The sequence below is a fragment of the Meriones unguiculatus genome, chromosome 7, assembly GCF_030254825.1.
Source record: "Meriones unguiculatus strain TT.TT164.6M chromosome 7, Bangor_MerUng_6.1, whole genome shotgun sequence".
NCBI classification, from domain to species: Eukaryota; Metazoa; Chordata; class Mammalia; order Rodentia; family Muridae; genus Meriones; species Meriones unguiculatus.
Window position 1 is genome coordinate 40,899,955 of NC_083355.1, and position 22,243 is coordinate 40,922,197.

General features: G+C 46.1%; 1 protein-coding gene and 1 long non-coding RNA gene across 10 annotated transcripts in view; one reads left to right on the forward strand and one right to left on the reverse strand.

Moving 5' to 3' along the window:
- The window catches only part of Nf1 (neurofibromin 1), a 236,597-nt gene extending 227,937 nt beyond the window's left edge, over positions 1-8,660 (reverse strand). For all 8 annotated transcript variants that reach the window (XM_060387188.1, XM_060387187.1, XM_060387184.1 and 5 more), the window contains exon 1: positions 8,532-8,660. In XM_060387188.1, the coding sequence (XP_060243171.1) occupies positions 8,532-8,591 (60 nt within the window). In that variant the 5' untranslated portion in view covers positions 8,592-8,660. The remainder of the gene's footprint in view (positions 1-8,531) is intronic.
- On the forward strand, positions 8,559-21,650 carry LOC132655202 (uncharacterized). Of its 2 annotated transcripts, none has more exons than XR_009592901.1 (6): positions 8,559-8,674; positions 10,090-10,183; positions 10,296-10,392; positions 12,140-12,261; positions 14,021-14,861; positions 16,452-21,650. It is a non-coding gene; the product is annotated as an uncharacterized LOC132655202 (long non-coding RNA). The 2 variants fall into 2 exon arrangements; XR_009592902.1 differs by lacking the exon at positions 8,559-8,674 and adding an exon at positions 9,211-9,433.
- Positions 21,651-22,243: the final 593 nt, after the last annotated feature.

Below are 22,243 nucleotides of genomic sequence, written 5' to 3' on the forward strand. Positions count from 1 at the left end.
ACTCCATAGCAGGGTGTAGTTGCCCAGGCCTGCAAACCTAGCTACCCTTGAGGCTGAGGTAGGAAGAGCTGAAGTTTAAGTCAGCATAGACTACACAGCAAGGTCAAGTCTAGCCTGGCTAGCTTAGGGAGAACCCACCTCAAAATTAAAAATAAAAACAAGAGCTGATCAGTAAATCAGTGATCAGCTCTTGCCTACCATGCATAAAACCCTAACTTCAGCGGCCAACGTTGTAAAAGCAAGAAAACTAAAAGACTTCATTAAAATAATACATTTGATACAGACACAGATGGATAGATAGGAATTTTTAGAAAACAGAATTCCCAGCTGGGTGTGGTGGAGCACTTCTTTAATCCCAGCACTCAGGAGGCAGAGGCAGGTGGATCTCTGTGAGTTCAAGGCCAGTCTGATCTACAAAGTGACTCCAGGACAGTGAGCGTTACACAGAGAAACCCTGACTGGGAAAAAAAAAAAAAAAAAAAAAAAAAAGCAAACAGAATTCCCAAGCATGATGGCTCACATCTGTAATCCTAGTACTCAGAAAGCTTACTTCAGAAGATTGCAATGAGTTCAGGGCCAGCAAAGGCAACAGATAGTAAAACCCTGCCTCAAAAAAGAAAACAAAAGCGAGGTAAAGCAGGGCTCATCCTAATATATATAAACCTAAGAGACCAAACCAACTTGCCTATTAAGTGCTGCTGAGGCAGTGAGAACTTCAGTAACCTAAGTGAGGTCAGTTCTCAATAGACTGCTATGTTCAAGGCCAGCCTGGTCTACACATAGAGATCCAGGACAGCTAGGGGTACACACACAGAAACCCTGTTAACATATTAATATCATCCAATATTTAAACCAGAGAGAACTTTAAAGATTTTCTGCTGGGCAGGGCAGTGGTGGTGCACAACTTTAATCCCAGCACTTGGGAGGCAGAGGCAGGCAGAGGAAGGAGGACATCTGTTCAAGCTGATTATTACACTAACACATAAGGATCTGATTTTGTACACACAAGAAAGAGCATGTCCTGGGAACTTGGCGAGAGGTGCCTTAGAGCGGTTATTACAACAGAGTAAAGACCACTGTGTTTTTCCAGAAGAAATCCTTTTCAAGAAAATAGTGATCTAGACGGAGGGGTGAAGCAGAGCCAGCCTGTACAGCTATAAAGGAGATGAGTGAGCAAACTGTAGAGATGGGCAGTGTCTGGCAAGGGGAGGAAGAGAAGGACAGTCCACAGTGAGGAAAGCGGAATGCTCCAGGACCACGGAAGAGTTGCCTTCCTGTTGGTATAATGTTCTTTTGGAATGTATACACTTTACCCTTGTTCATTCAAATGGTGATTTCTCTCCCCCAACTCTCTGGTTTCAATCCGGACATCGCATTGTGATACTTATTCTAAGCATCCTTTCTCAACTTTGTGCAAACAGGCTAAAGTAAAGCAACCAGCCACAATGTTGAGCAATGAAAAGGAGGTAGGCAGGAGAGGGGAGGAGCCAGAGGACAGGAAAAGAGTGGGAGAGAGAAATCAGTATTTGAATGAACAAGGGTAAAGTGTATACATTCCAAAAGAACATTATACCCTTCCCAAAAGAAGGGAAATGTAAGTTTAAAAGTGAAAAGGAAAATCCTAAATAAAGTACAGAAAATGTGATGCCAACTAAGAATCAGCTGGAAGAGATTGCTTTACAAGATCAATCTCAAAATAATAAACATTATTCCCTCACATAAAAGGTGTATATTTCAATGTTCTTAAAGCCTTATAACTGTAGACCAGGAGTTATGGAGGGTAGATTCTCTTTTTAACCTAAAATAGGTTTAAATTTTTACAAACATATGTGGCCAATGAACGTGGGATTTATAGCACTGAAGATACTTGCCCATCATTTTATACTGTGAACTCTCCACCACACAGTAGTCAAAGAACATTCTGATTAGCACTCAATGTACAGGGATGGAACAACACTTTATTATAAATTTAAAACCTAGATTTTATACAGCCAAGCATGGCAGCACACGCCTTTAATCCCAGCCTTGGAGGGTAAGGTGGGGGACAGAGGCAGACGAAATCTGAGTTCAAGGCCAGCCTCATCTACGTAGTGAGTTCCAGAACAGCCAGATCTACATAGTGAAACCCTTTTGGGGAAATAGTTGAATTTTATTCTGTAGGAAAAAAAATTGTCTAAGGGGGCTAGAGAGATGGCTCAGCAGTTAAGAGCACTGGCTGCTCTCATAGAGGACCTGGGTTCAATTCCCAGCACCCACATGGCAGCTCACCACTGTCTGTAACTCCAGTTCCAGGTAATCTGACACCTTCACACAGGCAAAATACCAATGCACATAAAATAAAAATTTTTAAAGTAAAAATGTTTTAAAATTGTCTATGTCTTGCTTTTAAAACCAGCTGACTTGCCTATGTATGAAAAATAATGTTATTACATTTATTTATTTTTATTACTTTGGGGCATTCAAGTGCTCAATACAACTTGTGGGGGTCTCAGAATCAATCCTCTCCTTCCACCAAGTGGGTCCTGGGGATGAAACTCAGGTATCAGGCTTGGGGCAAGTGCTTTCTCCTGCTGAGCTCACTACATGAAAATAATGCTTTAGGGCTGGAGAGACAGCTAAGTGGTTAAGAGTGCATATGCTCTTCCAGAGAACCTGAGTTCAACTCTAAGCACCCACATCAAGTAGCTCACACACTTACATACATACATATAATTAAAAATATTAAAAAGCAAGCAAGCAAGCAAGGAAGGAAGGAAGGAAGGAAGGAGCAAGGAAGGAAGGAAGAAAGAAAGAAAGGAAGGAAGGAAGGAAGGAAGGAAGGAAGGAAGGAAGGAAGGAAGAATATTGCTTTAAATGAACATACTAACAAAAATCACAGCCAGTCTTGATGAAACCTGATAAGCTAGGGTCAGATGGAAGGGGACGATCTCCCCTATTAGTGGACTTGGAGAGGGGCAGGGAAGACATGAGAGAGGGAGGGTGGGGTTGGGAGGGGATAAGGAAGGGAGCTAAACCTAGCATATAAAATAAATAAACTATAATTAACATTAAAAATAAAATGTAATAATAAATAAATCATTTGGGTGGTGTCATTTAAAAAAGACTTTCAAATATTCATATTTTTCTCCAACCAAGGACCATTCATGGATATAACCTAGAACCCCTGCTCAGATGTAGCCCATCACAGCTCAGTGTCCAAGTGAGTTCCCTAGTAATGGGAACAGGGACTGTCTCTGACATGAACTCTTTGGCTAACTCTTTGACCACCTCCCCCTGATGGGGGTACAGCCTTGCCAGGCCACAGAGGAAGACTATGCAGGCAGTTCTGATGAAACCTTAAAATCTAAGGTCAGACGAAAGGGGAGGAGGACCTCCCCCATCAGTGGACTTGGAGAGGGGAACGGAAGGAGATGAGGGAAGGAGGGTGGGATTGGGAGGAAATGAGGGAAGGGGCTACAGCTGGGATACAAAGTGAATAAACTGTAATTAATATAAAAATAAAAATTTAATTAAAAAATGAAAAAATATTCATATTTTTTCTTATTCTCTTTCAAAAATAAAATCCCCATAGAAATTTGAGGAGCATGGTGGCACATGCCTTTAATTCCAGCAAAGGCAGAGACAGGTGCATCATCTCTGAGTTGAGGCCAACCTGGTCTACAGAGCGAGTTCTAGGACAGCCACGGCTACACAGAGAGACCCTGCCTCTGAAAAAAACCCTGCCTTCTGAAAAAAAGAAAAGAGAGAGAGAGCTAATGAGGGCTGGAGATAAGGCTCAACTGTTCAATTCCCAGGGATCATTTCCTAGCACCCACATGGACACTCGCAACCTGCTGAAACTCCAATTCCAGGGAATCGGATGCCCCCCTCTGGCCTCTGTCACACTGCAAGCATGTGGTACACACACAAACATGCCAGCAAAACACTCATACACATAAAATACTAATCATTTAAGAAAAAAGAACTACTGAACCACAAAAATCAACCTATACATTTAAAAATGGGCTAGTTTTAATTTAAAAACCTATTTGACACCATAAAAGCTGATTAAGGAGACAGAACATGTATCTCTTCCATTCAGTTCTACCTGTCCACCTTTACAAATGCCATTTCCCAATTAAAAAAAAAAAAACCTTCTAAAACTGGCAAATCGTTCAAGTTCAATATTACACCTACAAGCATTATCACCAGACAGCATGGATTTGAGCTCAAAATGTCAAGATGAAAAGAATACAAATTTCAAGTCACAGTGGAAGGGTTGGAGATGCAGCTCCATAGTACATCAGTACATGTGTTTTTATCAGGTCTGCTGTACAAACTGCACCAAATTTCTAAACAATTTCCACTAGAATTCAGTATGCCTGCTATCATGGTGGCTAGTCATTCAAATAGTGGCAAGTACAACACAATCAGTCATCAACTGTGTCATCCTTACACAGGTGCATGCCCCTGGGGACTAAAGCAGTTCAACTCACAAATGTCGTGGCCGTAGGAACAAGCAGCTGGGCACTCCCTGAGGCCAGCGAAACAACTACAGACAAGAAAATTGAAAACAACCAGGTGTGGTGGCACACGCCTTTGATCCCAGCACAAGAGGTAGAGGCACACAGATCGATTGAGTTCAAGGCCAGCCTAGTATACAAAGAGTCCAGGACAGCCAAGGCTACACAGAAAAACCGTCTTTAAAAATAAATAAATAAAAAGTTGAAATGACTAAGATTCTCACATACAAATACCAGTACACAGTAGGCTTTTTCTGTCTTTGGTTAAAACGTAAACTCTGGCTGGGAATAGTGGCACATGCCTTCAATCCCACAGCAGGCTCTCTGAATGGCCAGCATGATCTGTATACAGAGTTTCAGAGCAGTCAGGACTACACAGTGAGACCCTGCCTCAAAAGGAAAATAAAACAGTAAACTTCTAACTATACACAGTGAGTTATTAAAACAAATTCTATGAGCTACTTACAAAAGGCATTCCCCTAATTATCTAGCATTCAAAACAATTTCACACTAAGGCTCACTGGGGCTATTAGATCATTCAGCATCTCTCAGCTTCAGTTTTTCACATACATACATACACACACACACACACACACACACACACAAAACAAATGTAAGACAAACTTGAGCGGGGGTTGGGCTCAGTGGTTAAGACTGCTTGTTGCTCTTTCAGAATCCCATAGTTTGGTTTCCAGCACCCAAGTCGGAAACTCACACCCACCTATAAAGAACCTCAGGTCCAACAGATTCAACACCCTCCTCTGACCTCTGAGGGTACCACACACACAAATAACAAAAACAAACATTTTACAAACCCTAATTTAAATTAAACCTTTACTACTTCAATAATAAATTAACATTAATTTCTCATGGTAAGCCTTGAAAACCTTATGTTTTCCCACCTCAAAGTCCTATCTTTAAAACTGGAAGAAAAAATTGGGCTGAATATTTTATGTATCTTTCTCTTAATTACACTATAAGAGATGGCAAAAAATGGTGTTTTAAAAACTAATGTTCTTAACTTTTAATAGATGATAATGAGTCTGAGTCTACAACACACATAAACAATAAAGCCTAAAGCTTTCTGGGAACAAAGAAAACCTGGGTATTTAGCCATAATCATTCTACTTTTAAAACTCAGAGCACTATCTTTTTCTAATATGATAAATAAGTCTAGAGACCAAAAGGTAAGAATTGAAGGAAAAAAACCTAGACCTAGTAGCACATGCCTGTAACCCCAGCACTTAGGAGACAGGAGAATCAGAAGGTCAAGGTCATCCTCATCTATACAGCAAGTTCCACAACCACCTGAGCTATTTTAAAAAAAGGAAAAAAACTGAATTTAACTTTTAAAAATTAGGTAAAGTTGAGGCTGGAGAGGGAGCTTAGCAGTTAAAAGCACTTGCTGTTCTTCCAGCGGATCCAAGTTTGGTTCCCAGCACCTACGTCAGGCTTTTCATAAATGCCTGTAACTCCAGATCCAGGTGAGCTGACATTTTTGGGGCAGCCATAGTACATGTGTATGCACATAAATAAAAACATAATCTTTTCTTAAAATCAAGGAACACTGTATCATTCTTGACCCTCCATTAATCATTACGATTCAGTTTTTGTTTTGTCTATTCCAGTGGTTCTCAAGCTTCCCAGTGTTGTGACTGTTTAATTCAGCTTTCATGTTGTGGTGACCCCCAACCATAAAATTATCCTAACTGTAATTTTGCTACTGCTGTGAATTGTAATGTAAATATATGTGTTTATGATGGTTTTAGGTAAGCTGTGTGAAAGAGTCAGTTGACCCCAAGGGGGTCATAACCCACAGATTGAGAACCATTGATCTATGCACGTGTTCCTTAAGATGTATTTATTTATGTATATGAGTGCTCTATTTGCATGTACGCCTGCTTGACAGAAGAGGCCATCAGATCCCATTATGATGGTTGTGAGCCACCATGCCGATGCTGAGAACTGCACTCAGGACCTCTTCTTAACTGCTAAGCCATTTCTCCATGCCCCAGTCTAGGCACATTTTAGATCTTTCTCCTTTTTTAGATTTCTTTATTTCATTTTATGTGTATGAGTGTTTATTTGCATTTCTGTGGCACCACATGCATGCCGGGTACGAGAGGTCGGAAAAGGGAATTTGGAGCTACAAAGGGCTGTGAACCACCACCATAAGAATGCTGGAAAGCAAACCCAGGTCCTCTGCCCAAGCAACAAGGGCTTTTAACCACTGAGCCTATCTCTCCAGGCCCTTAAATCCTTTTTTTAAAGTTCTGCACAGCAAGTCTTTTCTATCAAGTTTAGAATATAATGCTCTACTTTATGCTCTACTTAAATCTAACATTCTATAATTCAATCTATTTACCCAGTAATATCTACTTCATCAGACGGGTTACTCGGACAGTTTGTTTGCCTTTTGGTCCAGAAGCAGGATGAATGAACTAACTCCTTGAAGTCTCTGACAACTGTGAAATTGTATCTATGTAGGGTTTGGGGAGGGTTGATTGGTTGAGACAGAATCTCCCAGTGTAACCTTGGCATCCTGGAATTTACTATGTGGACAAGGCTGGCCTCAAACTCACAGAGATCCACCTGCCTGTGACTCCCGAGTGCTGGGATGAAAGTCACGTAGCACCACAGTCAGCTCTATGCAGGTTCTTAACTTCCTCTGTCTATTCCCCAAACTGTCAAATAGGTCAAAAGGACCAAGTCCTATAAAAATGCTACTAGTCAAATTAAAAAGGAAACCCTTCCCCTACCTGTCAGATCCCATAATCAGTTTTGTGATTATACCCAGTAAACAAAACAGATTGGCTCAATTCTAAACAATTCCCTCATCAGAGGAAGAACTGAAAACAAACAAACAAAAAAAACAATCCTTTAAACCAGCCCCAACTATTTCCAGTTGCGAAAAATTAAACTAGTTCTTATGGACAAAAGGCTACGTGTGGATTACCTCTTCATCAGCCTTAAAATTTTACGAGTGGAAAACTCAGGGAATAAAAAGTAACCTTCCTAAACTAAGAAACTTTTCCCTCTTATCCCAAGTACTCTCAATGAAAAGTTCTCTTGCAAAGAGGCAAAAACAAGTCAAAATAACAACAAACCAGGAGCAGGATCATCAGCCCTAGGACCACATCCCAGCCGGCTCTGCTCTCTAGTCTGTAGCTCAAATGCCCGTTTCCTCCTCTTCCTTTCACCCTTCTCCCCTTACTCCGGCAGTCACACTTAGAAAGCCAATATTCACATTCTCGGACTCTTGGCAAGCAGGGGCTGGCGTGTGTGCGTGCGTGTGTGTGCGTGTGTGTGTGTGTGTGTGTGTGTGTGTGTGTGCAAAGATCAAGGAAGGAAGGAAAAAAGGGGGAAACATTTCAGACCCACGGTTTCCCCTGCAAACAGCAACGTAAAGGGCAGCCTTGTGTCATCGGGCTCTCGGGGACGCTGGTGGGAACATGAAAAAGATGTTCAGTGTGTGTGCACTTGGGAGTCTCCAGGCAAGCTGACGCCCCGGGGCAGAAAAGTAAGAAAACCTGTGCTTTCCCTACTCCTGCCCCTAGCAGCTACAGAAAATGGGGGTGGGGCGGGACATTATCTTGCTCCTACTAAGGATACATACACAAATAGACAGGGGGTTCCTTCAGTTATCCCCAGTTAGGAGGGTGGGGGGTTACGGGAAGAGGGAACCCCTAACTAGTATGACCTGCCTCCTTTCAAAAAGGGGGAGTAAGGGAGAACGATTAAATCCAGATGGAGCGCCCCTGAACGAGCCCCCAGGTCACTCATTCCCCAGCAGCAAGCGGAAGGGCTGGGATAAAGGGGATGGAGGGCTGGTCACGGGCAAGGCCCCACCCCCCGGTTTAGGAGGGAAGGCGAGCCCATGGTTAACATCCGAATCCCCGGGCCGCCCCCTCGCGTCCCACCTCCCGGGCCCTTCCCCGGCCTGCGGGGCCCGCGAGGCGGCCGCTCCTTCCTCCCCTCACCCACCGCGTCCCCACCCCCACCCGCTCCCGCCTGCCGCGGGCCCGTTACCTGCTCGTCGAAGCGGCTGACCACGGCCTGGACCCATTCCACCGGCCTGTGCGCGGCCATGTCCTCCCCGCGACCCGGGGGCGGCGGAGGGCCGGGTGGGCCGGCGTCCGGGACCCGCCGGAGGGCGGGCGGCCGGCGCTGAGGTGAGGGCAGCGGCGAGCCGAGCGGCGGAGGAGTGCGGGCAGCTAGCGTTCCCACGGGGGTGGGGACCGGCGCCCGCGCGGCCCGCCGGGAGGGGGACGGGGGAAGGGGGGCGTTGGCGAGGACGCCGGGGGAGGGGGTGGGGAGGGAAGCCCGGGGAGGGGAGGGCGCCTGTGGGTGGCTCTCCCCACTAGCGCCGTCTCCCCTCAGCCATCACAGTCCGAGACGCCGCCATGACACCCCACCGGAAGTGGGATCCTTTCCACGGGCCCGGGGAAAGGGAGAGCGAGCGAGCTCGAGATTGAGAGCGCGGCTGGGAAAGGGGAGGGGGAAGCGAGAGGGAAGGGGCCTGCTGCGCATGCGCCCGCGCCGGCCGGTTTCATTAATGAAAAAGCGAGTCCTCCTGGAGGTGACGTCACCTAACTCCTCCGGGCCCGGAGGCGCGCGTCCCTCGCCGCCGCCGGTCTCCCCACCTAGACTGGCGCGGGGCTCTGGCCGGAGAGTCTGAGCCGGCTCCGGAGCGTCGGCTGTCATCACCACCGCCGCCTCCGTCAGCCCTTCCCCCGGCGGCCTCCGGGCATGGATCGCTCCCGGGGTTGGAAGTTAGGGTGTCCTGAGGCTAGGCTTTCTCTCCCTTCGCGGATCTCCGCCGCGGATCTCCGCGAGAGGCTGTGTTCAGTTCCTCTCTGCCTTCTGGACTCAAAAATATAAGGCGCACACTGCCACGCAGTCGATGGCGCTTCTGAAGGCTGCTGAAAACGGTTTGTAAAAGAAAGAGGCCAAGAGGGATTCCGTGATTTTTTTTTAAGATCTCTTAAATTCCAAAGCAAGACCCAGGGGCCATCCAAGTTCTCAAGAGATTCCCCGAGTCCCCAAACCAAAATTCCTCTAACTGAACTGACGGACAGCCAAGTTAATCAAACTTTTGCACGGTTGATAGACTGAATACTAATTCACTATACTGTAAAGGCCTTTAAAGGGCCTGGCATACCCATTCATCGTCTCGTTTCAGCCTTTTAGCGAACCTTTCCAGGAGGGCTCATTAACTGATGAATACCAGGGCACTAGAGGTTCCAAGATATACCCAAGATCAGAGCTGATAGGTGCCAGAATGGTTTGGCTTTAAGGACCATCGAGAAGGGCGGCCTCTCCAGAAAGAAGGGCCTTCCGAATGCCCACTGTCAGAGTTCCAAGGACTTAGGCAGAATTGACTGTGCACTCTTAAGAGGCTATATCCAAAAGGTAGTTTGTTCAAGGTTAGCCTATTCTGCATGGGGATTTCCAGGCCAACCAGGCATACAACAATGAAACCACAAAGTGGAGCAGGGAGGAAAAGGGTGCTCTGTATCTAACATTGGTCTTTGAAATGAGTTCTTCAATGCACTTTGCTTAGGTCAGTGTTAAAATGTGTTTGCAGATGGGCGTCGAGGTGCTTCTCTTATTAGAGGCAGGCGAATCTTCATGAGTTCCAGGCCACCCACTGCTCCATAGTATGACCTTGTCTCAGAAATGTAAGTCTGTATACACTCCGAGCACACATTAGAGTCATCAACCATTAGCCACACAAAAAGATACCCACTGGTGATAAGGTGAAACAAAACCGCAATTTTCATTTCACCACAGAAAATCCACGAAGCCAGTAACCCATGTACAAAGTGAAATCCGTAAGAGAAGTTTCAAGCCTGGGCAGGTTGGTGATCTTCCAAAATGCATATTCAAGGTAAGGTTTCATTTCACCAAAAGGAAATTGGCTGTTTCTATGATCCCTTCTTGAAAGATGCAGCATGGATACTGACTAATTTCTTTACATGATGTCAGAAATGATGACAGTGCTGAAAAGAAATGAATGAATATTAAGTAGCCTTCTGTGCTTTCGACATCCAGGACTCTGAAAAATCTCTTAGTCATAGCCCATAGCCCCAAATAGTATCCCAGTGTGTCTACTTCACTGCTAAACATCTTCAACCTCCCTTTCCTTTTCTCATACTCTGAAAACCCTTGGCTAGCTCCTCTTTGCCCTGGTGTTTTGTCTTCATCTTTGAAACTCTTAGATGTGGCTGAGCCTTGGGTTCCCTTCCCAACGTTGGCATTCCATTGCTGAAAGTCTTCTGTCTCCGTTCCTCTCCAGCTAGCTTTTTAGATTCTTCTTTCTTTACTCCAACCCCCGGGAGTGGGTCCATTCATTTTACTGTGCATGTGTACAAACTGCTATCTCCTCCCCTGCGCACCACTTCTCTCTCATTGCAAATGGAAGTCCAGCCTTCTTCACCCAGCCTCCTCTCAAATGAATTCAGCCAGTTCTGGTAAACCAGTATTAAATATATACCTGCCTGTTCTACACCAAAGCTTTATTAAACAATGCTTAGTGGTATGATAAGGAGTCTAGTCACCAGTGAAGATAAAGCCTGCTTAACTAAGGAGAATCCCTACCCACACCCACCCATGTTTAAAGAATGGATATCACTCAGCTGCAGACAGTTATTATCAAGAAGGAATGCTGACCTTATGTTCCTAGAACTTCCAGTCAATCAAGAGAAGCTAGAAATCCAAACTTATATATGGATATTTCTCATTTTTGCATTGTGACAGCTAAATCACATTTTCCAATGTTGGACAGTCAAACAAAGTTAGCTGTCTGAATCTAGCTTATGGAAAGCAAGTGGACTAGCTATAGTCTAGTTGGGGGAAGGCATGCACTTCTGAGTAGAATTTGGTTTGTACCCTAACTTCCCCTCTTCCAGTCAACGGTGAGTAGTATTAGCAATGATGTACATGTTCAATACAGTATTTAAATGTATTTAAATAAATCTCCCTCATTTATTCCCCACTTTGTTAAATTAAAAAAAAAATCCTGGAAATTAGTTTTCAAGAGTCTTTTCATTTTTGTCTGTATGAGTGTTTTGCCTGCATTGACATCTAAGCACCATGTGTGTGCAGTGCTTGAGAGACCCAGAAGAGGGCATCAGAACCCCTGGAACTGGAGTTACCAATGGTTGTGAGCAAATAGGTGGGTGCTGGGAATCAAACCAGAGTCCTCTGGAAGAGCAGCCAGTGCTCATAACCACTGAGCCATCTCCCTCAAGAATCTCGTTCAAAGTCTCAAGGTATTTCCTCTATTCTACCCTCTCTCCTGCTCCACTGGCACATTCCTTCCCCACCCCTCTACCCCTGCATACCAAAGAGCACAGGCTCTTCTGAATGAAGACACTTGTTTGCCAGGAGGGTTAGTGGCCAGTAGCCCTCAGCTGAATACCACTCCAGGAATTGCCCTCAGCAGAGGCAAGCTTCTGCATGCCACATCACAGCACTTCCAGGAGAGCCTTTACAGACTAGATGTGCGTTCAGGGTGGGACCACTCTGAAGGCTCTCTTGACTCCACAGTACCTTGGTGGCATAAGCTGCCAAGAAATTGATTGGCTGCAGCTTTTTCTGTGACTACATTTAATTCATCTTCTATTTCTCCTCAGTCCCACTCACTCTGTTACTACAGTGATGCCGATCCCAAGGACACTAAGTCCCATGAAGGGAGTCTGACACAGTGGAGCTGAGTTACCCTATGACAAGCTGGCAGTGAGGACGCCACAACCTTGTAGGTCTTTACGTGCGCGTGAATAAAAAATAAACCTTTTTTTAAAGAAGGCTAGGATACCATGGAAGGACATACCAATAGGTGCAGTCTAGCAGGCTTTTTTTTTTTTTTTAATGTGAGGGAAATGGTAGCTTAAGGACAAGAATAGGGTATATACCTGTAACCCTAGCACTTGGAAGATTAAAACAGGACAGTGGTGAGTTCAAGACCAACCTGAGCTAGGGCGACCCTGACTCAGAACAACCATGCATATAAAATTATGTAACTATGGCTGCAGTAAACCTATGCCGTGGAGAAAGACAATGGAAGTCTTAGAGTGATTAATTACCAAAGGCTAAGGATAAAAGTCAGGGTGTCTCCTCATCCCCTTGAGAGAAATCGTAAAAAGCTGAGTACAAGACCAGGACTTAATTATTACAGCAGTAGAACTCCAAAATGATTTTCTGGTCTGGCAGGGCTGCTAGGCCAAGGTCTGGGCTACCAGTTGGGAAAAGTGGGACACTGATATCTGTGACAGGGGATCGTTTTCTATCATTTACAGACCTTAAAAACCCCACATCCCCTGCCAGACAGGCATGGTGGCACTCAGGGAAGCAGAGCCAGGAGGATCTCTGTAAGTTTGAGGACAGTCTGGTCTACAAATCAAGTCCAGGACAGCCAGGGCTACCCAGAGGAACCCTGTCTCAAAAACAAACAAAAGTAAAAGCCCTTTTGAGAGCTCTGGTGTTGTAGAAGCCTCTGTCCTCTGCATGAAAGGCTCTTGCCTCATCATCTCTCATCCATAAGTGTACTACCTTACAAAACAAAATACGCCCTTCTCAGACTCTACCAATACTTTTTCACCTATATACCAGACTCATAACTGAAGTCAAACCACAAAATAACCTTTTCAAGGAAATGTTAGAACCACTAATGGAGGAAAGGCAATATGTATATAAAAGGAGATAAAGCCAGCTGGGGTGTGCGTGTGTGTGTGTGTGTGTGTGTGTAGAAGCTAGGAGAGTATGGGATCAGGTCCCCAGATTGTTTTGGGAAAGGAGGGAGGAGGAGAAAACATAATACTAAACAAAGCAGAGTTTATTGATATAAGCACATTCCTGTACTGTGGTGTCTACATCCTGGTTAGGCCCCCAGGAAATAGTGCTAATAGATTACTAGGATGGCTCTGTACTTGGCAAAACAGAAAAATCAGAGCTGTCTGAAAAAAAAAATACAAAAACAACAGAATAAGAGAGAAATAAACACAGGGAAGCATGCGCAGGTATTGCCAGCATCCAGGCACTCAGGCAGGAGGATCATGAGCTGGAGCCTTGGAATGCATATGAGTATGAGACTAGCTTGAGCTCAATATAAGACACACAGAGAGAAAGAGAGAGAGAGACTCAAAGAAGTGGGTTGCTAGAGTGTACCTCCCCAGGCAGCAGTGTTCCTGTCGCCTTTCATAAGCTGATGACAGGGATGCTGCATTGCTGAGAATTTTCTTATGGTTCTTCTGGAGACCAGGGCTGCTGACAGACAACATTAGAGTTAGGAGTAGGCGTCAGAGACTTCTAGATTAAGTAGCATTGTTCTAGATGCCAGGGTTAGAGTGGGCCTGACCCCCAGTAAGCTGTGCACATAGTTAATAGAACACCAGAAGAAACTTAGCTGGGCAACCAATCAAGTCCAGTAAATATATTTTAAATCCCAGGGTTAGAGGGGGGAAGACTGAGAAAGGCTGCCCCCAGCAAACAATCTCTCTCCCCATTTCTTGATCCAGGCCAATTTCTAGAATGCAACAACTCAAGAAGACTGGATTTTCAGCAAGTCAATGCAACAAAGAGGCCACTGGTCCTCCCTGACTGTGGAAGTAGTGTGGACATATTTAGTTGCTGGTAGAATTGCCACCTCCGTTTCTTTTGGCCTGTGGCACAAAAGCTGTCATAGCAGGAAAGATCAGGTGGAGGGCCCTGAACCTGTTCCTGTCCATGCCAACCAAAAGCATACATTCTCAAAACTAGCCTGCTGCCAGACACAATGGTACAAGCCTGTCATGCCAGTTCTCAGGAGGTGGAAGCAGGCAGATCAGGAATTCAGGGTCATCCTTAATTACGCAGGGAATCTGAAGCTGAGCTGTGGTGTAGGAAACCCTATCTCAAAAACAAACATAGCTATCTTGAGGGGATGGCGGAAATGATAGAGCAAGGACAGAGCAGCAGAGGCTTCTATTCACAACACTGACCTAGCACCTGATTCTGCTGGGCACCCAACCTGCCAGAAATGTAGTGCAGTTTTCGTCATTTGCTTTCTATCCTCCTTTCTGCAAAGAAACCACAGTCTCCAGGAAAAGTTAAAAGAAGCCTGAGCCCTCATCTTTCCTCAGGCGGTGATACTGATCCTGGACCATCCACATCTGGAATTCAGGTTACATAGAACAAGGAAACCCTCCATTCTGCTAAGCATGTCCATCCAGATTCAGAGCTGTAGAAAGCCCTGCCAATACCAGGGGGCGCTATGACTTGCAAAGACTGAGAGGCTTAAGTAGCCACTAAAGGAAGAACTCGGGAATGGAAAGAGAGATGACCGTGAGAAGAGTTATGGCGGATTATAACCTGGAAGAGGTACACTAGAGTTTGGGGGTTGGGGGGGGTTGGTTGTTTTGGGGTTGTTTTGTTTGTTTTGGTGGTAGCACACACACCACCCACCACTCACCTTTAGCCCACTGGCTTGGTTCTTTGTCTGGGTGTAAAGCCACACAACTGAGGCCAAGGGTCTGCTTGGACCACTTGTAAGGGCTTACATAATTCTCATTAGCACTGTTGTAACAAGACACTGTGAGAACGTCAGGTTAAGTCAGCCGTGGTCCTCCAGAGGCTGAAACAGGAGCACTGATGGGTGTCTGAGGTCAACCTGGGCTACCCTGTGAGCTGCAGGCTAGATGTGGCTACAGAATAAGACCGTGTCCAAACAGAGCCAGAACAAGCAAGCAAGCAAACAAATCCATGACTGCTAGGAAGGGATACAAAGAGAAATGAGACAGAAATCAACACCATCAGTCCTTCACTCCTCTTTTTTTTAATAATTTATTTTATTTTATTTTCTGTGCATTAGTATGAAGGTGTCAGATCCCTTGGAATTGGGGGCATAGACAGTTGTGAACTGCCATGTGGGTGCTGGGAATTGAACCCGGGTCCTTCAGGAAGAGCAGACAGTGCTCTTAACTACTGAGCCATCTCTCCAGCCCCCCTTCACTCCTCTTACCATGGCCTGAAAGAATTTCTCTCTTTTCCCTTTCCCCTAACTTCCACCTCTCCCCCTCCTCCACACTTGCTTCAGCCACTCCAGTTCTCCCTCCCCTGACCCTTTAAGCACATAGTCATCTCGTCCTCATCTCAGTCTTGCTAAGCCTCTAGCTCTGCAGATATCAAACCACAGGCACGCCATGATAAATTAGTTTTGATTGATTAATCAAAGGAGAGCAGCTGGAAGCAATTAGCTACAGGCTAATTGTTATCAATGCCCAGGTAACAAAAGCTACTGTGTGGACTCATGCCTGTGTAATGTTCTGATCTGGGCATTAAAATGGGAAGTTATAAACAGCTAAGAAAAAGGTGTCTTTCCTCCAGGTATACTAGTGGTTGGGGGAAGGCATTTTCTCTTCAGCCTTTAGTGATATAGTTTCATAAATATTCCTTGCAGTGAAGCATCATTCATTTCTTTTTTTTTTTTTTTTATTTTTGGTCTTGGTTTTTTAAAGACAGGGTTTCTTGGTGTAGCCTTGGCTGTCCTGGATTTGCTTTGTAGACCAGGCTGGCCTTGAACTCACAGAGATCTGCCTGCCTCTGCCTTCCTGAGTGCGGAGATTACAGGCTTGTACCACCACCAGCCATGTCATTCATTTCTTCATGAATCCCTTTGCAGCTACATGGGTTGTACTGTAGCTGGATCATGTTTTAATTCAAGAGGTGAGGCCTTGTTATACTTCCAAGCAGGTCTCAGACATTGGACACAAATCACTCTCCTGCCTCAGCCTTCCATGTAGCTTGCCCAGCTTTATAGTCATGCCTCAGGTGTCTCCCAAAAGTCCACATGGTAAAAGATTGTCCCCAGGCAGCCTTTAAGACGTGAGGCCAGGTAGGAAGTCTTCAGGTTATTAGGGTCCTGAGCTAAGAGAGAACAAGACTGCAACTGTTTCCTGTCTCTGCTTCCAGGGTGCTATAGAGAGCAGCTTTGCTCTGCTGTGCGCAGTGTGCTGAGTATTCCTGTAAGGAATGATGTAAACATGTGCCTCAGGCCCCGGCAGCTACCGTCTCATCATGACTGCGCTCCTTCCTCAGAGATGGCTCCTGTTCTTGTTAGCCGCTTAGTCATGGGTGGAGGCTATGGGCAGAGGAAGAAAGGAGGCAGCCAGCTCTCTGATATGGCAGCTTCTTCTTAGGGGCTCTCGTTGCTCCAAGACGCCACACCCACAGCATGGCAGTGTTGTCCTGTCTGCTGCCGCTCACAATGAAGGGAAAAGGGGGAAAAGTACAGGGACTCCATTGATCCTCAGTCACAGACCCTGATGAGCCTGACCCCCTTGATGGCTCCCACTTCCCTGGAGAAAGACAGGGCTTGGCTGCTCAGGTGTGGCTGCCTTGCCCAGTCTGAAGGGAGAAAGGATGGAACAGAACGGGTTCTTTCCTGTAGTTCCCAGCAACCTCAGAAGTTTCTCCAAAAGTCTTACAGAGTCTCAAGTGAGAAACTCAAGGCCGCACCATAGGAGAGACCTCTAGCCTTGTCCTGTGGAGACTCAACTCTGCTATTTCCCTCAGGGCTCTGAGAACCAAATCCTCCCCTGCTCTCAGTTTTTCCAGCTGTGCCATGACACTCACCAGAGTGAGCTGCTCCATTTACACAATCTGGGTTGTGTGACAGAAGAGCAAGACGACCAGGTGGCCGCAGGTGCAAGCCAGGGCAGTAGCCCTCTTCGTAGACCGGCACAGGGGCAAGCAGTCCTGTGACCTGTTCACAGATCACCTAAGATGTAGAAAGCCACGTGTCCTTGCATTAGAAGAAACTGGCTTGGGAGGCTGTGGGGGAGGCAAGGAATATTTGGGTAACAACATATGAAACATGGCTATGAAACAGACAGGATGGGTGGAGTTACGAGCGGGTCCAGCAGAGAGTGAGGGGAATGCCAGGGATGGAGCCATTTTGGGCAGAGCCCTGGAGGTCTGGCTGAAAGACTGGAACTCATTGCTCCTAGCCTACATACAAAAGATGAGTGTTGCCCAGGTGCGAAACCACAGCTCCGGCCTCGCTTGGGTCTCAGAAAAGCAAACATCTTTAATCATCTTCAGGAGTCGGAGATGCAGGTTTATCTTTGCATAACGCATGCATCTTTTTGTAATGTCAAGATCTTGGTTTCAGCATCTGCAGTTTACCTAAACAGAATGGGAGCACGTGGGAAGGATGTTAGAGGTCACAGCATGGGCGGAAAGTCTGGGGTGCTCATCCCAGGAAACAAGCAGGAACCATCAGAGCTGAGTCAACAGGAAACCCTGCCAGAGTGGTGACTTACAGGAACATCACCCACAGCCACAGCCACTGCCAGACTATCCCATGTCATCTGCTATGGACACCCCTAAGGTCTCCCATGTCCTTGCTCTAGGACCCTCTGTACATCTTTCTGGCTATAAGCATCCCATGAGCTAAGCCAGGAATCAGAGGCAGGGGTGTTCAGATTCCCCCGTCAAGACTCTAAAATGAAACTCTCACTTATAGGAAGGGGATTTAGTGTTGTGTAATCCCTGGCCTCCCAAAACCACAGGCACCTTTGCAAAAGATTGAATCTTCTGTTCTCTTCCAACTTCATCCAAAAACATGATAGGCTTCTGAAGAATATGTTTAAAATTCAGCTCTTTGTTTTATATCACACGTGGCATGGAGCTGTATATGACACGGTGAGTTAAGTATGTGGCCTGCACTCAGAGCAGATCTGGCTTGAAGCACAGAGCTGCCATCAGCAAGATAATGCGAGCACCTTGATTGCGTCATTTCCTAAACTTCTTTCACCCTTAGCGTTTTCTTTGCAAAATAAGAACAATGGAGCTGTTGGCAGTATGGTGCGCACCTGAGGTTCTAACTTCTTAGAGGCCTGAGGCAGGAGAATGGCTTGAACCCAGATTCCAGGTCAGCCTGATCAGCGTAGTGAAGTAGAAAGAATTAGTAGTGTAAGCCTGACGATGTTTCACTAGGAAGGCTGAAACAGGAGGATCACAAGTTCAAGACCAACCTGGGAAGGAAGAAGAAAGTGAAACCAGGCAGGGTGGTATATGCCTGTGATCCCTGCTCTCAGGAGACAAGGTCAGGAAGATGGGGAGTCCATGGTCAACCCTGGATACATAGTTTATATTTTAAGCTCATTTTCGTTTTAGATGCATGGGTGTTCTGCCTACATGTATGTCTGTGCACATATGTTCAGTAGTACAGAGCCTGTGGAGACCAGAAGAGGCCGTCAGATCCCTGGGTCTGGATTTAGAGATGCCCATGAGCCACTAGGTGGGTGCTGGGACCTGAACTCAGATCCTCCGAGGGAGCAGCAAATTCCCTCTGCCACCTCTTCAGCCCTGCCACACAGCAAGTTTGATGCCAGCGGGCTTATTAAGGCCCTGCCTCAAAGGGGTTGGGGTCTCGGCAGGGAGGCGCAGACAGAGGCAAGCAGATCCCTTTGAGTGTGGAGCCGCCTTGGTCTACATAGCGAGAGCCTTTATGAAAGGAAAACTCAAAAGTCACTCTCTCTGCGCCTAACACCAGACCCTCGACCTGCCCACGCCTGAATGCTGCTGCTGCCACCTGCTGAAGTATTTGCACACATGGAAGAGGGCTGCGCTGGGACCCTTCCCCATCCTAACACAAGCTCCTTGTGACCAGAGGCTGTTCATTTCAAGGCTCTTTCTACAGCTTCAGGGGATCTGGTGCCTCGGGCCTCACCTCCCCCGGCACCTGCACTCAGGCGCACACACGAGAGAACACGCAGACACAATTAGAAATAAGCTTTTAAGTAAAGAATAAAAATGTTTGCCGCATAGCTGTGCATGGAGAATGAATCAGATACCTTCTGTACATTTTGGTTCATACTAATAAATAAACACCAAGTGTGTCTGCGGGTTGCTAGTGAAAAAGGTCCTCCCAGGAGGGTGTGCGTCCTTCTGCAGCATTGCCACATGAACGTTTCTCCTTTGGTCATCTGGCTGAGATCCTTTTGGCAGCAGGAAGCCATATTGTGGGAAATGCTAACGCTCACGTAACTTAACTCCAGATCGCTGGAAACTGTCGCTTCTACCCAAAGCAGCTGACCCTCTCCGAGTGTGTTCGCTGACCTGTCCTCCAGGGATGCCTCTCAGGAGAGGGTGCTATGGCCAGAAAGTTTGGCAAGTGACTCCACTTCTACATAAAATCCTGGCACATGGAGCTGGAGAAATGGATCGACAGTTGAGAGTGCTGGCTGCTCTTCCAGAGGTCCCAAGTTCAATTCCCAGCAACCACATGGCAGTTTACAGCTACCTGCAATGGAATCCTATGCCATCTTCTTCTGGTGTGCGCATGTACACATAGGATTTTTCTCTCTCATATACATAAAATAAATAAATTTCAAACTAACTAACAAAACACTGGCACAGGGCTAGAGAGATGGCAGGGGAGGGCACGTGTGGTTGAAGGGGAGAAATAACTCCTGAAGTTACCCTCTGCTATCCACATGCACACTGCTGCCTGTGAGAGCCCACAGACAAGTAAGTAACTATCTTGCTGGGGTTTGTTTTGGTTTTGTTTGTTTGTTTCTGAGACAGGGTTTCTCTCTGTAGCCCTGGCTGTCCTGGACTTGCTTGGTAGACCAGGCTGGCCTGGAACTCACAGAGATCCATCTGCCCCTGCCTCCTGAGTACTGGGATTACAGGCGTGCTTCATGCCTTTTTTATAGGTAAATATCTTTGTTGGAGTTTGTATTTCTGTGATAAAACACTATGGCCAAGCCAGGAGCAGTGGTGCACGCTTGTAATCCCTGCACTTGGGGAGGCAGAGGCAGACGGATCTCTGTGAGTTCCAGACTAGCCTGGTCTACAAAGTGAGTCCAAGGCTACAGAGAGAAACCTGTCTTGAAAAAAAAATTAAAAACAAACAAACAAAACCCACCATGACCAGCAGCAAGTTGGGGAGGAAAGGATTTATTTCATTTTACATCTCGTAGTCCCTCATCCAGGGAAGTCAAGCCAGTAACTCAGGACAGGAACCTGGAGGCAGGAACCGAAGGAAGGAAACAAGCCATGGAGCAGTGACGCTTACTGGCTTGCTCCTCGTGTCTTGTTCAACTGTTTTCTCATAGCACCCCAAACTGCCAGCCGAGGGGTGGCCCTGCCCACAGCAAGCTAGCCCCTTCCCACATCAATCACCACTCAGAAAATGCACACAGGCTTGCGCGCAGGCTTGCACACAGGCCCAAGCTAGTGAGGGCATTTTCTCTGTTGAGGTTTCTGATTCCCAAGTGACTCGTCTGTGTCAAGATGACATTAAAAAAAAAAAAAATAGCCAATACAATAAGTAAATGTAACAACAACAACAACAATAATAATAATATCACCCTGGTGTGGTGCACATCTGTTGGGGGCAAGGGGAAGGTTCCCTATTGCTTACTGGCTAGACAGCTGAATCAATGATCTTCAGGTTCAGTGAGAAACCCTGCTTCAAAGGCTTAGGTATTCAGCGATGTTGACCTCTGACCTTCATTTGCACAAAGCCACAGAAACACCTCCACACATACACACAAAGGAGAGGGACAGGGAGAGAGAAAAAAAGATAAGAAAAAGGAAAGAAAAAAAGGTAGACGCTGGAGAAGCAGAAACAAGGACCCAGCCAGGTCCCCAGCAGGAGACCCTAAAATAAAAATCTCACCCAGCTGGGCGAGGTGGTGCACACCTGTAACCCTAGCACTATTCAAGGAAGAAGCAAGTGGATCTCTGTGCCAGCCTGGTCTACAAAGCGAGTCCAGGACAGCCAACTCTACACAGAGAAACCCTGTCTCGAAAAAACATAAAAAGAAAAAAAAAAAAAATCCCAGGCACTTGCAGACTCTGCTGGAGGGGAAAAGTCCTACTCTAACAGCCCCAGGGGAGAATACCAAAAACTCAGGTGCAGGCCTGTGTAAAGTGATAAAGATCTGGGAGGAGGAGCTCATAGAGCACCTGTAGGAATCGCTCTCTCTAAGAACCAGAGCTGCCATAAAGCCATTGCCCAAAAATAAATTTAAATTTTTTTTTAAAAACCATGGATAGCAGAATAGCAAATCAACAACAACAACAAAAAAGTGACACAGCAGCTCAAGCCACAGAGATAATGTGGCCGCGGCTTGCATGCCCTAAGGCTTGGGGACTGGAGAGTTGGCGCCCTGATTAAGAGCACAACTGCTCTTAATAAGTGCACCAATGGGGTTGGGGATTTAGCTTAGTGGTAGAGCGCTTGCCTAGCAAGCGCAAGGCCCTGGGTTCGGTCCTCAGCTCTGGAAAAAAAAAAAACTGCACCCACATGGCTGCTCACAAGACCAATTTTGTTGTCCTTTTCTGGCCTCCTCAGGCACCAGGTACATTTACATACATGATGCAAAACACTCATACACATAAAGTAAAATTACACACACACACACACACAAAAAAAAGAAATTAGAGTGCTTACCATTCCTGCATTGGACCAGAGTTAGGTTCTCAGCACCCAGATGAGGCAGGTCACTACCACCTTAAATCCAGCTAGGGCGCCCTCCTCTGGCCTCCACAGGCACCTGCACACATGTAGCATAAACAAACACATTTTTAAAAAATAAGCTGGGCATGGTGGTAAATACCTTTAATCCCAGCACTTGGGAGGCAGAAGCAGATCGATCTCTGAGAGTTCATGGCCAGCCTTGTTTACTTGGCAAGCTCCAAGACAGCCAGGGCTACCTAGAGTAAGCTTGCTTCAAATAACAACAAAA